The 14,606-nt window shown below is 44.3% G+C and overlaps 1 protein-coding gene and 1 long non-coding RNA gene across 9 annotated transcripts in view; one reads left to right on the top strand and one right to left on the bottom strand.

Moving 5' to 3' along the window:
- The window catches only part of odr4 (odr-4 GPCR localization factor homolog), a 117,496-nt gene that overhangs the window by 19,186 nt on the left and 83,704 nt on the right, over positions 1–14,606 (top strand). For all 8 annotated transcript variants that reach the window (XM_069938233.1, XM_069938232.1, XM_069938231.1 and 5 more), the window contains one exon: positions 11,408–11,506. In XM_069938233.1, coding sequence (XP_069794334.1) covers positions 11,408–11,506 — 99 coding nt within the window. The remainder of the gene's footprint in view (positions 1–11,407; positions 11,507–14,606) is intronic.
- LOC138763679 (uncharacterized) overlaps positions 1–14,606 on the bottom strand; it is a 61,804-nt gene that overhangs the window by 26,885 nt on the left and 20,313 nt on the right. The gene's annotated exons all lie outside the window — the stretch shown is intronic.

Below are 14,606 nucleotides of genomic sequence, written 5' to 3'. Positions count from 1 at the left end.
TATTGTGGCAAGCAGAGCCGAGGTGCTGAACAAAGCGGCCTCCCAGTCTGCATCCAGTCTCTCTGATATAGAGGAGACCACAATGGGAGTACCAGATGCAGTAGATGACTCTTGCAGATTTGAAAGTGAAATGTTGCTTAACTTGGAAACACTGCTTGAGGCCCCAAATGGTGGTGAAAGAGGACTTGTGGGTGCAAGTGGAGCATCTCCTGTGGTCATGGGTAGGTGCCAAGGGAAAATTGGTGGGGAGGGAGGAATGGACAAAGGTGTCATGGAGGGAGCAGACCCTACAGAAGGCAGAGAGGGGAATATATGTCTAGTGGAGGGATCACGTAGTAGGTGGCAGAAATAGTGGACGATGGATGATATATTGGATGCAGAGACTGGTGGAGTGGTAAGTGTGGACAAGGAGAATCCTGTCCTTGTGTGTAGTGGCAGAGGGGGCCAGGGCAGATGTATGGGTATGGATGATATGTAGGTGAGGGCTGACTTGATGGTGGTAGAGGGAAAGCCACATTCTTTGAAGAAGGAGGATATCTCTGATCTGGCTCGGAAGTCCTCGGCCTGGGAGCAGATGCAGCAGAACTGGAAAAATTGAGAGAAGGGATTGGAATCCTTAACAGAGGACAGGGTGTGAAAAGGTGTATTTGTGGGTTTGCAAAAGATTTCTGTCAAGATTTTGTCTCCTGAGATGGAGACAGAGAGATTGAGGAAAGGGAGAGTGTTGCTAGAGATGGATGGAATTTGGCAGCAAAGTGGATGAAATCAGCGAACTCATCATGGGTGCATGTGGCAGCACAAAGGTAGTAGTCGAAGTAGTGGAGGAAAAGTTGAGGGGCCTTGCTTGTGTGGGCTTGTAGCATGGATTGCTCCATATAGCCAACTAAAAAGCAAGCATAGCTAGGCCCATGTGGTTACCCATGGCTACCCCTTTGACCTGGAAAAATTGAGATGAGTCAAAGGAGAAGTTACTAAGGGTGAGGACAAGTTCTGTCAATTGGTGGAAGGGGAATGGTTGGGTCTATTGTCCAGATAGAAATGAAAAGCTTTCTGTTTGGGGGATAAAGGTGCATAGTGATTGGATGTCCATGAAAAAAATGAGATCATCGAATTTAAGTGATGGAGAGCATTTGAAGTGTCTTGGATGTAGGTGTGGAGGGACTGGACTGCGGGCACAAAACACAGTCGAAGTAAGCGGATACCAATTCAGTTGGCCAGGATCATGCGACACAATTGGGTTTTTGGATCTAAGGTAGGAGGTAGAAACAGGTGGTGTGGTGTTGGGAAACAATAAGGATGGAGGACATTCTTGGGGTGATGACCAAAAGTGATGAGTTCAGAGATGGTGCGAAATACAGTGGTTTGATGAGTTTGGGTGGGGTTCTGTTGGATGGGTAAGTAAGAGGAGATATCTGAGAATTATCGTATGGCTTCGGCCAGATAGAGATCATTGCGCCAGACCACTCTGGTCTTCAGATTTGATGGTGAGGTTGGGATGAGAATGGAGGGCCAGGTGTTCCATGGTGGGGGTGAGATTGGAATGTATGAGGGAAGTAGTGAAGTCGATATGGTTGATGTCTTGGCGGCAGTTGGAAATATAAAGGTCCAAAGCAGGCAGAAGATGAAAAAGATGTCCAGGAGGAAAAAAAAATATTTAAACTGGGAAAGGGGACCTGTGATGGTGGGGGGGGGGGGGGGGGGGGGGGTCAAGAACCCTGGTTGTAGTAGAGAGCATGGAGACAGCTAATGGTGCACACAAAACTTGTTGAGGTGTGAGCGAAGGGGGACAGTGAGGCTGCTATTGAGGAAAGAGCGTTCAGTCTTCAAGAGGGGAAGGTTGGAGGGGATGGTGAAGACCTGGGTTAGGGTCAATGAGGTGGAGAGGGGAGGAGGAGGAATGGGTTGTTCAGGAGGTAGTGGGTAGGAAAGGTCAAAGGGGGGGAGGGGATAGTTCAGGGTGAAAGTTCGTGTCAGAGACATGGTCCTGTATGTCATCGAGGCCATGGTGGGAGATTGCAAGGGATGCTTAGTCCTGTCGGTCACCGGGGCTAAGTTGTCAGGGCCAAGGTGAAGACCAACATGGGAGGTTACCAAGGCAGCAGTCTTGAGTGAGGTGAGCTTCCACTCCTGATGGATGCTAGGTGTGTGTAGGATTAGTCAGCAGTTGAACAAGTGGATTTGATGGAGGATGAAGTGTAGGAGAGTGTCGTGGCAGGCCACAGTAAGAGAGGTACTGAGGAGTAGTAATGAGAGAATGAAGGTCCACTGGTACCTGCTCATTGAGCTGAGGATAGTGTGTAGGATACAGTGAGAGAAGCAAAGAAAGCAGCAGGTACCTGAGATCCTGGTGAGGGACAAACTGGCAGGCTTGTAAGTGCAGCAGGAATCCATGTGGCACCAGATGGCAGTGGAGGGAAGTAGCCAGGAAAGACACATGGTTGTGGAAGCGAGTCTGGGTGAGAACATGGTTGTAGAGATTGAGAACAGCAGGAAATGCAGATGGAGAATAGTGAGAGAGACACTCACAGAACTTCTTTTGAAGAGAGGAGAACAATTTATTCAGGGTAGGCATCCCTTGAAAAGATTTTATAGTGGATCAACTGATTGGAGTGAAACACAAAAGTCTGCAGATTCTATGATTGTAGTAAAAACACACAGAAATGCTGGAGGAACTCAGCTGGACTCGTAGCATCTATAGGAGGTAATATACATATTATGTTTTGGGCCTGAGCCTTTCTTTAAAGAATAAGCAAAGAACAGGAAAGTGTCTAAATAAAGACAAGGCTGCTGGGAGAAGAGTCCAGTCAAACAAAAGGTGTTAATTTGATATGATGAGAGAATTGATTTTGTCTCTGTGAAAGGAGACAGAGGGAAAAGAGCTGGTGTAAAGGTGACAGGGGAAGGAGAAAGTGGGGGGTGGGGAGAAGAGGTGGTTTAATGAAAGCCAGAGAAGTTGATGTTAATGCCATCCAATTGAAAAGTGCCCAGACAGAAGATGAGGTAGTGTCATTCTGGTAGTCTGAGACATGACAGCAAGGGAATGGGTCAGTGAATTGAAATGGGTGTCCACTGGGAGATCCATGCTATTGCAATGGATAGAGCCACAGTGGGAGCACTGGATGCAGTAGATGACCCCTACAGATTCAAAAGTAAAATGTTGCTTCACTTGGAAAAATTGTTTGGGGCCATGAATGGTGGTGAGGGAGGACGTGTGGGCATAAGTGGAACATCTCCTGCACTCACAGGGGTAAGTGCTAAAGGGATGATTGATGGAGAGGAAGGAGTGAACTAGGGAGGCATGAGGCATGGAGGGAAGGTTAGCTGTGGAAGGCAGCGAGGGGAATATGTCTTGTGGAGGGGGTTATGTAATAGGCGGTGGAAATGGCTGAGGAGAATGTTTTGGATGTGGAGGCTGGAGGGGTGGTAGGTGAGGACAAGGAGAACTGCTGACTTATTGCACATGGGGGTGGTGGGACAGATAGGCGGATAATGGAGGATATGAGGGTGAGGGCCAAGTTGATGGTGGTAGAGGGAAAGGCAGAGACTGAGGAATCGAGAGAAGGGAATGGAATCCTTACAGGGGAGAGGGTGTAAAGAGGAATTAAGGAAGGAGAAATATAGCCTAATTATAATGTGTGGTTAGAAAAGACTGCTTTGGTGAGAGGTAGATTGGCTTGGTCAAAGGTGGTGATTACTGAATACCACTCCCATTATGCAATTAGGTTGGAATGGACAAAGCAGTCAAAAAAATAAATCCTGCGCATTGGTTAAAGAGCTGAGTAAATGTAGCTTCAAATATTCCATAGTTATTGAGAGGGAGCCACCAGTTTTTGTGCCAGTAATGAACCTGACGAGGTGTGCTATTTTCTGAAGCCTTCTATTTTCCTGGACATTTGAGTTTCCAACCTTGGTCATGGATGTGACCAGTCAGACAGTATACTTTCTACAGTTGTTTGATCAAGTATTTTAATAAAATGCCATTTTTTTCTTAGACCTCTTAGATTGTAGAGGTGTTGGTGTACTTTCTTCATGATTGATTTGATATGCTGGTTCCAGGAGATGTCCTCTGATGTATGGACTCCCCAGCACTTGAAGGTACTATCCCTCTATAGCTGTCCTTTCAATGAAGTCAGGTGTGTGATTCTTCAGCCTCCCCTTCCTAAAATACACCATAAGCTCCTGGGTCCTGGTATTGTTGCAAATAAGGCCGTTGTTGTGGCACCACACACTCCGCTTCTTAATCTCCATTCTGTATTCAGCAACAGTGGTGTGTGTCATCAGCACATTTGTAGATTGCATTATAGCTAAACTTGGCTACACAATCATGAGTTTACAGGGAATGAACCAGGGACTAAACATACAGCCTTGAGGTGCCCAGCTGTTGATGGACAGTGAAGAGAAGGTAATGTTGACTGTCTGCACTGATTGGCATCAGTTTGTTGGTAAAACACAGGATTCTGTTGACACTGTGGTTAAGTGAAAAAACACACAAATGCTGGAGAAACTCAGCAAGTCAAACAGTACTTTTATGTAGCAAAGGTAAAGATGCATCACCAACGTTTCCTGCTTGAGCCTTTTATTGACCTTTACCTTTGCTACATAAAGGCACTGTTTGACCTGCTGAGTTTCTCCAGCATTTGTGTGTTTTTTCAGCATCAGTTTGTTGGTCTGCAAGGAAGTATTAGGAATACTTTTAACTATTAAAATCTGTTATATGTATTAAAAATGCAGCATAGGAATTGAAATCATTTTTTACTCAATCAAAGATTCACAACATATTACTAAGCCAGGATTAAAAGACAGTGTAATGAGAAAAAAAAACAATATTTTGTTCGTAGTATGCAAAAGAGTTGAGAAACTCAGCAGGTTATGCAGCACCCATAGAAAGAAAAAAAGCAGCAATATGTTTTGCATCTTAGGCCTTCTGCTGAAAATCAGGCCAAATAAGAAGGTTGGGGAGGGCCATGGGGTGGAGCATAGGCTAGAAGAAGATTGTTGATTACTGCTGAGAGGCGGAAGAAGTTGAAAGATAGCTCTCAGCTTGAGAAGGAATGGGCCGGGGAGCTGAAAGAAAGGAATCAGAAGAATGGGAAAGCAAAAGACTAGGGGAGGGCATTACCGGAAATTGTTGATGCCATCTGGGTGGAGACTGCTGAGAGAGAATACAAGGTATTGTTTCTCATATTCATAAATATCATACTCATAACATTATGTTCTGTTTAAGCTTCTGTTTTTATATGGTTACAAAATACTTGTTTGAAATCAAAGGAAAGCTCTGTTTAATTAAAGATAGAAACAATTTTAACAAATGAGCATCTTGCCATTTTTAAACCTGTATATGATATCTGGCTAGTTTCTGCCATAACTTTAAAACCACCCAATGTTCTCAGTTACGTGTGCAATTTAAAAAAAAATGTTATTAGAATAAAGATCTTTACAGTTTGTTCTCTACCTCACTTTGGTGCATTCTACATAATTTTGTGAATAATATTTGAGCAGTAACTACTGGAATCTTCAAAAAATACTGAATTGTAGCTGACTGATGCAGCCATTGAATAATCCAAATCTATCTTGTCAAAAATTAAAAAAATCCAAGTCATGACTTTTGAGAAAGGGTGGAACTGTCAAGCTAAAATTTAATTGAACTATAGTGGAGTGAACAAAAGAGACCAGCGGTCAGTGGTCTCCTCTTCACTCGAAAGTTAATTTTACTTTCTTGCGCTGCACTTTAAGGCCACCGGAAGTCTCACCCCCTACAACGGAAGCTGCACCCATATGATGCCACTGTGCAGTCCATGCATATGCAGGCCCGGACCCTCCTCTGGAGGAGACGAACACGCGGCACCATGTTTGATGTGGCTGCTCCATTGACACAAGCATGAAACACTGAGATGGTTCACCTGTCCATCAAAATGTGCACTGCCACACAACACCCCCCCCCCCCGAACCAGCGTCAGTGTTCGTACTTTGTGGAGCCTTTAATTGGCGGGGTTGGGAAATTACCCCTCCGCTTGGCCAGCAGGGGTGAAAATGGTTGGGGGCTTAAGTCCAAGTGGGCCAGTTTCAAATAGTCAATGGTAAAAAGTTCTTCCCTACCTCTGATGTCCAAAGTGAATGCAGAGCCATTGTTGCGGATTATGTATAGTCGTTGTAGGGGTGGGAGGTGGGCACCCCTGCAGATGAACAGAAATTCCATGTTTTAATTCTTTAGGTATGGAGGAGGGGCTCTGACCGTGGTGAGAAGGTGGGGGTGGTGTAAGGTTGCCTAACTTAATGCGGAGCCGTTCGAGCACCGCGGTGCCCTCTGGCTCCCAATCCCTTGTTGCTGGGAGGAAGTCGCCTGGAAGTGTTAGGGAGGGGATCCCTATACCATTTCGGCTCATGCAGATCCCGAGGAGAACCCAGGGTAGTTTGTCCACCCAGTTGGGTCCGGTCAACCGGGTCATAAGGGCTGATTTGAGGTGCCTGTGAAAATGTTCGACTAGGCCATTGGATTGGGGGTGGTAGGCTGTCTTGTGATGCAGTTTGGTGCTGAGTAGGTTGGCCAACTCTGTCCATAGGGCGGAAGTGAAATGTGCATCTCGATCCATAGTGCGGGGATTCCAAAACGGAATATCCATGTGGACCGCCGTGGTCTTGCTGATGGGAGCTGCCTCTGGCCATTTTGTAAAGTGGTCGACTACCCCTGGAGCGTAGAAGGGGCACCACGATGTCGACATGTATATGTTCGAACCTGTGACTCGGTGTCTCAAACAGCTGAATGGGTGCCTCAATGTGCTTGTGGATCTTGGTGGTCTGGCAGTCTGTGCATGTTTGTGCCCACTCACCGACCTGCTTGTGCAGGCCGTGCCAGATGAAACGAGCAGCGACCATGAGGACTGTTTTTTTGAGAGAGGGAGGGGAAAGGCCATGAATTGAGTCAAAAGCCCTTTGCCTCCATGGAGTGGGGATCACTGGGTGGGGATTCCATATGAACATGTCGCAGAATAGTGTCTTTATGTTCTATGCCAGTTGGACATTCCATAGCTGCAAGCCAGTGATGGCAGTATGGAGAGCGCGAGTCTTGACATCCGCTTCTTGTACTTGTGCGAACTTTGTGTAGTCTAGGCCTGGCACTAACGTTTGAACTGCAGGCCTGGAAATGGCATCCGCCATGACGTTTTCATGTGCCACTGTTGCCGGGCTGACCAGGGCTCTGAAACCTTTGAAAAGGTGAACATTAAGAGTTTGTGATCGATGAATACCGTGAATGGCCTCCTCTTGAGGAAGTATCTGAAATGGCGCACCGCGAGGTAAAATGCCAGCAGCTCTCTATCTAAAGCACTGTATTTGAATTCCAGTGGCCTCAAGTGGCAGCGGAAGAAAGCCAGAGGTTTCCAAGGTCCATCTACTAGCTGCTCGAGTACCCTGCCAATGTCAGTGGTGGATGCATCGGCAGTGGGAACATCCGTCCTCGGGTGTACAAGTAACATGGTATTGGCAAGGGCATGTTTGGTTTATTGGATCACCTTTGAGGCCTCGTTGTCCCATATTAGGTCTTTCTTTGTCACAGCCATCATGATGAAAAGTGGTCACATGATCTTAGCGGTGGCTGGAATGAAGCAGTTGTAAACATTGACCATACCCATGAATTCCTGAAGGCTTTTTACCATGGTCGGCCTGGCGAACTGGCATATGGCTTCCACTTTGGCCAGTAGGGGTTTTGCACCGTCCCTGGTTATCCTATGGCCCAGGAAATCGATGACCTCTAGTCCGAACTGGCATTTGGCCGGATTAATGGTGAGGCCAAAAGCGCTGAGGCAGGAGTAAAATTGGGGTAGGTGGGATTAGTGCTCCTGGTGGTCCTTGCTGGCGATGAGGACTTCGTCTAGGTAGATAAAGACAAAATCCAAATCACTGCCAACTGTATCCATAAGGCGCTGGAACACCTGAACTGTGTTTTTGAGGCTGAAGGGCATGTGCAGGAACTCAAAGAGGCCAAATGGCATGATGATAGCTGTCTTCATGATATTGTCGGAATGCACAGGGATCTGATGATAGCCGCGCGGACTAGGTTGACCTTTGAGCATATTCGTGAGCCATGCAAATTGGCTGTGAAGTCTTGAATGTGGGGGACCGGGTACCAGTCTGGAATGGTGGCGTCGTTGAGGTGCCTGTAGTCCCTGCACGGTCACCAACTGCCGGTAGCCTTAGGGTCCGTATGTAACAGTGAGGCTCGTGGGTTGTCAACCTGCGGAGGATGCCCAATTAATTCCTCCATGCATTTAAACTCTTCCTTCGCCAGTTGCAACTTGTCTTGAAACAGATGTTGGGAGCGTGCATGGAGGGGAGGGTGTTCCCTGGGTGGTGATGTGGTGTTGAATGCCGTTCTTCGGCATGATGGATGTGAATTAGGGCTTGAGAATTGCTGGGAACTCAGCTAAAATGTGGCTGTAGTTATCAGTGTGGATTGATACCAAGGCAAGTTGTGGGGCTTGCATTACTGCTTCCTCAAGTGGGAAAGTTTGAGTGTGCACCAGTCATTTGGCTTCTAGGTTGACTAGCAGGCTATGTGCTCTCAGGAAGTCTGTGCCTAGGAATGGTGCTTGTACTGATGCAAGCTTGAAGTCCCAGGACAAAATATCATCTGCTAGCCAAACTGCCACACATTGTTTGCAGAAAGTCTCCATAGAGGTGTTTTTGGCCACTTGTAGGGTGGGGCCGCGGAGTCTTGTGTGGGTCTCGAGTGCTGTTGGTGGGATAACACTGATTTCTGCGCCTGTGTTGACCAGGAACCTGCGGCCCGTGATGTGCAAGAGGCTGTCTGTGGTCAGCTTCCAAAACCCTTAGCGGCAGCTGGCCTGGGCATTTACCGGAAACGCACAGGGCTGCTGACATTTTCAGGTGTCAGTCCCCCACCTCTGGTGGTAGAAACACCATTTGGTGTCTGTTCCCTCGTATGGCTTGCGGGGACATTGTTGGTCCCCAGTGGTGGGGTTTTCATTTGCAGGTACGTTTATGGGTGGGTCAACTAGCTGACGGTTGGTGTGTCTCCTTTGGTTGCGACCTTTCCTGGGTCGCTGAAATCCGCATCGGCCAGCAGCAACTGAATGTCATCCACTCTTAAAAACATCTGCTCAAACATAAGTTATGGTCAGTGTCCCTCTGTCAGCGTGAACATTTCGTCCATGAGGGCAGATGGTATTCTGTCTCCCAGGCTGTCCTCTCGCCTGGAGAGCCCATACGTGCTGATGAATATTGACTTAAGTGCGTTGCATTTACCTTCATCCAGTGAGTTTTGTATGAGGTCGTCTACTCTGGCCGCTGTTTCCTGGTCTAAAGAGCTGATGACATAGTAGTATTTGGTGGAGTTGGAGGTGATTTGCTTTATCTGGATCTGTGCCTCCACCTGTCTGAACCAGGTGCAGGGGTGGAGTGTCCAAAAAGTAGGTAGGGGGCGGAGTGTCAAAAAGTAGGTAGTTTTAGTGCCATGGCGGTAACTGCTGCAGTGCCTATGCTGAGGGGTTCAGAGATGTCCAAACCTATAGTGGTCTCCAATGTAGCGGAGCGCTAGCAGAGTGAACAAAAGAGACCAAAAGTCGGTAGGCTTGTCTTCACTCAAAAGTTTATTTTACTTTCACATGCTGCATTTTAAGGCCCCTGGAAGTCCCGACCCCTATACTGGAAGCTATGTCATTGTGACACCATCATGCATTGTATGCATGTGTGGGCCCAGAGCCTCTGCTGGAGGAGATGTTTGATGTGGCTTCTCCGCTGATGCGCGTGTGACACACAGAGTCAGTTTGACTATCCCATCAATTATGTGAACTGCCACAAAACGATTAAAGGAAATTTTTGGTTGTTAAATTTGATTACCAGTATATCGTTGATTTTTTTTTAAATTTTTATTTTCAATTTGTGGGCCCTGACAATTCAGACTAAATAATAAAACATTTATTAGAACATATTTAAAATATTTATAGAAAGTTAGTGGTCACTCAATATTTTCAAAGGGTGATAAAATGGGAGTACAATGTAAGCTCTGCAGGAAAATTATATCTTGACATGCCTAAGAACACTGTAAGAACAGACGGATAAACAAATTAAATTTAAAACTTATTTGCTTGTTAAATTATACCCAGCTCAATGAGAAGGGTTCATTTGTGAGCAGTCTAAAACAATAACATGAACCTTCATCCATCTGTATAAAGAGGAAAATTTACAGGGTATGGAGTTGCAATGAAAAGATTTTATTATTGCCAAGAAAAGGAAGCTGATGACATTGTTGTGGCGTTCATTCAGGAGCCTGATGGCTATGGGAAAGAAACTGTCTTTAAGCATGTCAGTGTGCACTTTCACAGAGAGTGTGTTTATGATGGCTGCCTTTCCTAGGCAATGGGCGATATAGATGGAGTTCACGGAGAGGTGGAAAGATTAAGTTCTGAGGTGCATTCACAACCTTGTATAGCTTCCTCTGACCTTGAGCAAAGCATCTCCTATATTATATTGTGATTCACCCAGCAAGTATGCTTTTGATGGTGCACCTATAGAAGTTGTTGGGGGCAAGGGGGACATGGCAAACCTCAAAGAAAGTAGAGTTGGGTCACATCAATATGTTTTTGTAGGTCAAATCTTAAGAACTTGAAGCTATGTACTTTTTCCACTTCAGCACCAGAAATGTAGACAGGAGTGTGGCCCTGTCTTCCTCCTTTTGTTAATTATCATTTCCTTTGTCTTATCAAAACCATGCCACCAGACTTTCAATCTCTTTCCTGTGCTCTGATACTTTGCCCAATACCAATGTGTTATTGCCAAATTTGAAGACTGAGTTGGAATGGCATTTGGCTGTACAGTTATGAGGGTAGAGAGACTAGCAGTAGGGGTCTGAGTACATATTCCTGAGGAAAGTTAAGGATCCAGTACAGAAGGAGGAACTGAGGTTAGATCCCAAGGGCTTTCAGGCCATTACATCCTACAAGGTGAAACCTAACATCATAAATGGCTGTGATGCTTCACTCCTCGATGAGCTGAATACCTTTTATACTAGTTTTGAAAAGGAGAATCCCTGCAGAAGCTGGAAACCCTGTGATATCTGATTCAGAGAGCAACGTCAGAACATCCTTCAAGAGGGTGGATCCTTGCAAAGTGTCAAACCCTGATGGCGAACCTGGCAGGGTATTGAAAATATGTGCCAACCAACTACCTGGAGTGTTCACGGTTATTTTCCTGTGTCTGCTTGGTATCCACGGCTGAATCTTAGAACTACGATAAATTAGTAATTTTTAACAAGACGCGAAATAATCTTTCACTATCAAAGTAAATTGGGGGAACGAGTATTTGTCTTTTTTTGAAACTTTTGCTTACTGATAAAGGTGGCTTATATAAAATCATTTAATGTTCAGTGTTCAACTTTTCTTGTTCATTGCAGGTTGCTAGGATGTTACCTGGTGGAATATTGGTTCTTGGAGTATTTCTTATTAGACCAGCAAAAATGTCAAAAGAAGCAGCTCGGGATATTTTTTGGAAAGTGAGTACAAAGCCAGTAACTATTATGTGTTTTGCCCCTTTGTCCTTTGCATGTGAAACATGGAAAATGTTTTCATAATGTAAATTTTTACTGTGACACTGTGTTTAACAAAATACCACTGTAAGAAATATTTTGTCTCTTCTATATACTACAAAGAAGTTAACCTCAGCAATGATTATCAAGATTCAGGCATATAACAAAATGGTCAGACTTGAAGGAATCCTAGTCCATATGAATAGGATGATGAAGAAGAAATGCTTGCCTTCAAATGGTTAAGATGTGGAAATTAAGAGTTGGGACATGATGCTGCAACTTTTTCAAACCTCTTATACAACAACTCTGGTTAGACCTCACTTGGAGTATTGTGTCCATTTCTGATTGCCTCGTTATAGAAAGGATGTACATGCTTTGGAGAGGATGCAGAGGAGATTTACAAGAATGTTGCATGAATTGGAGAACATATCATGAAGCAAGGTTAATAGAGCTGGAGCTTTCCTCTTTGGAGTTACAAATGACGAAAGATGACAGGAGGTATACAAGATTATGTGGAGCCTAAATAGAGTGGACAACCAGCATTTTTTTTTTCCTGGGGCAGCAATAGCAAATACCAAGATCATAAGAAAAAGGAACAGAAGCAGGCTATTCAGCCAATCTTATTTGCTCTGCAAATCCACCCTAAGCTAAACTGTTCTCACATCTGGTTCCAGGTTCTGGCCTTTTCCCCATATCCTTTGAGACCTTGACTAATTAGATACCTATCAAACTCCCTCTTAAACTCCCCCAATGATTTGGCCCTCACAAAACCACAATTCCCTGGCTAAAGAAATTTCACCTCATCTCTGTTTTAAATGAGTACCTCTTGTCCTGGATTCACCCACCAAGGGAAACCTTTTATTCATTGTCCAATCCTTTCAGCATTCAAAATCCCCTCTCTTTCTTCTATACTCCAATGAATAGAGTCCAAGAGCTACTAAGCGTTCCTCATATGTTTGCTCTTGCATTCCTGGAATCATCCTGGTAAATCTTCTCTGTACTCTCTCCAACATTATTACATCCTTTCTAAGATGAGGGGCCCAAAACTTCACACAGAATTCCCAAATGAGATCTCACCAATGCCCCCTAGAACAAAATCTCTTTACTCTTTACACTACTCCTCTTGAAATAAATGCCAACATAGCATTTGCTTTCTTTACTGCCGATCCAACCTGGTGATTAACCTTTAGGTTACCCTGCATGTGGACCCCAAGTCCCTCTGCACTTCCGAATTTTGAATTTTCTCTCCATCCAAATAATAATCTGCCTGTTTATTTCCTCTAACAAAATGTACATTTCTCAATATTGTATCTCATCTGCCATTCCTTTGCTGTTCAAGTCTCTGTAACCTTGGGGTTTCCTCATCATTTCCTACTCCACCACCAATCTTGATGTCATCTGCAAACTTGGCCACAAAACTATTCACTCCATAATCTAAATCATCAATACACACTGTAAAAAGAAGTGGCCTCAATACCAACCCGTGGAACAGCACTAGTAACCGGCAACCAACCAGAACAGGATCCTCTTATTCCCACCCTTTGCTTTCTGCCTATCAGACAATGCTCCACACAATCTATTATCTTTCCTGTTATTCCATGGGCTCTCATTTTATTAAGCAGCCTCTTAAAGAAGCACCTTATCGAAGGCCTTCTGAAAATCCAAATACATAAAATCCACATCATTCCCTTGTCCATCCATCTTGAGATCTCAAAAAATTCCATTATGTTGTCAGGCAGGATCTTCCCTCATGAAACCATGCTGGCTTGGACCTATCATGCCATGTATCTCAAGATATTTCAAAACCTCGTCCTTGAGGATCAACTTCAATAACTTTCTAACTACTGATGTCAGACTAATAGGCCTATAATTTCCTTTTTTTCTACCTCCTCCTTTATTAAATAGCAGAACTACATTTGTGACCTTCTAATCCTATGGAACCATGTCAGAGTTTATTGATTTCTGGAAAATCAATTCCAATGTCTCCACAATCTCCAATGCCACCTCCTTCAGAACTTGTGAATGCACTTCATCCAGTCTGGGAGACTTGTCTGCCTTCAGTCCATTCAGTTTAATAATCACAGTCTCTCTAGTAATCCTGACTGTATTTAATTCTATTTCCTGAGGCCTCTATCAGGTATATTGCTATTATCTTCCTCAGTGAAGACTGATGCAAAATATTCATTTAGTTCCTCTGCCATCTCTTTGTTAACCATTATAATTTCTCCATCATAATTTTCAATTGGTTCTATATCTATCCGGGTCTCTCTTTAACTCTCTATATTTAAAAAAAAACTCTATCCTTTCGTATGTTATTTGCCAACTTCCTTTCATAATTCTCTTTCTGTAATTTTTTTTAAAAGTTTCCCAGACCTCTGTTTTTCTACTAATTTTTGCTTTTTATTATAGCCTTAACCTCTCTTGTTAGCCACATTTTCCAATTCATAATTTTCCTTTTTCTTGGAATATATTTATCCTGCTCTGCTGCCCCTCCATCCAGCTTACTTTTCCAGTCAACTTGGGCCTGTTCTTCTTGTTTATCACTGAAATATTGTCACACCTGATGTCAGCTTTTCCTTTTCAAACTCTGAACTCAGTCATATCATGATCACTACTGGCTAAGGGTTCCATTACCTTTAATTCCATAATCCCCTCAGGTTCATTACACATCACCCATTCCCCTGGTGGTCTTATTAACAAGTAACTCCAAAAAGTCATCCTGTAGGCATTCTGCAAACTTGCTCTGCTGAAATCCAATACCTTCCTGACTTTTCCAATTGTCTTTCATGTGAAAATCCCCCATAATTATTTTGGCATTCTCCTTCTGACATGCTTTTTCTGTCCAGCTGCAGCTTGTAGACCACTCCTCAACTGCTGTTTGGGGGCCTGTATATAACTGCCAATAGGGTCCTTTTACCCTTGACATTTTTTAACTCAACCCATAAAGATTCTACCATTTCTGTTCCAATGTCCCTTCTTTCTAGTGATTTAATATTATTTCTTGCATCAGGGCTATGCCACCCCCTCTACCTATCTGTTCCACATTCCCACTACTCTCTGTGTGAAG

The sequence above is a fragment of the Narcine bancroftii genome, chromosome 5, assembly GCF_036971445.1.
Source record: "Narcine bancroftii isolate sNarBan1 chromosome 5, sNarBan1.hap1, whole genome shotgun sequence".
NCBI classification, from domain to species: domain Eukaryota; kingdom Metazoa; phylum Chordata; class Chondrichthyes; order Torpediniformes; family Narcinidae; genus Narcine; species Narcine bancroftii.
Note: the sequence above shows the minus strand (reverse complement) of the source record. Positions and strands in the feature narration are given on the sequence as shown.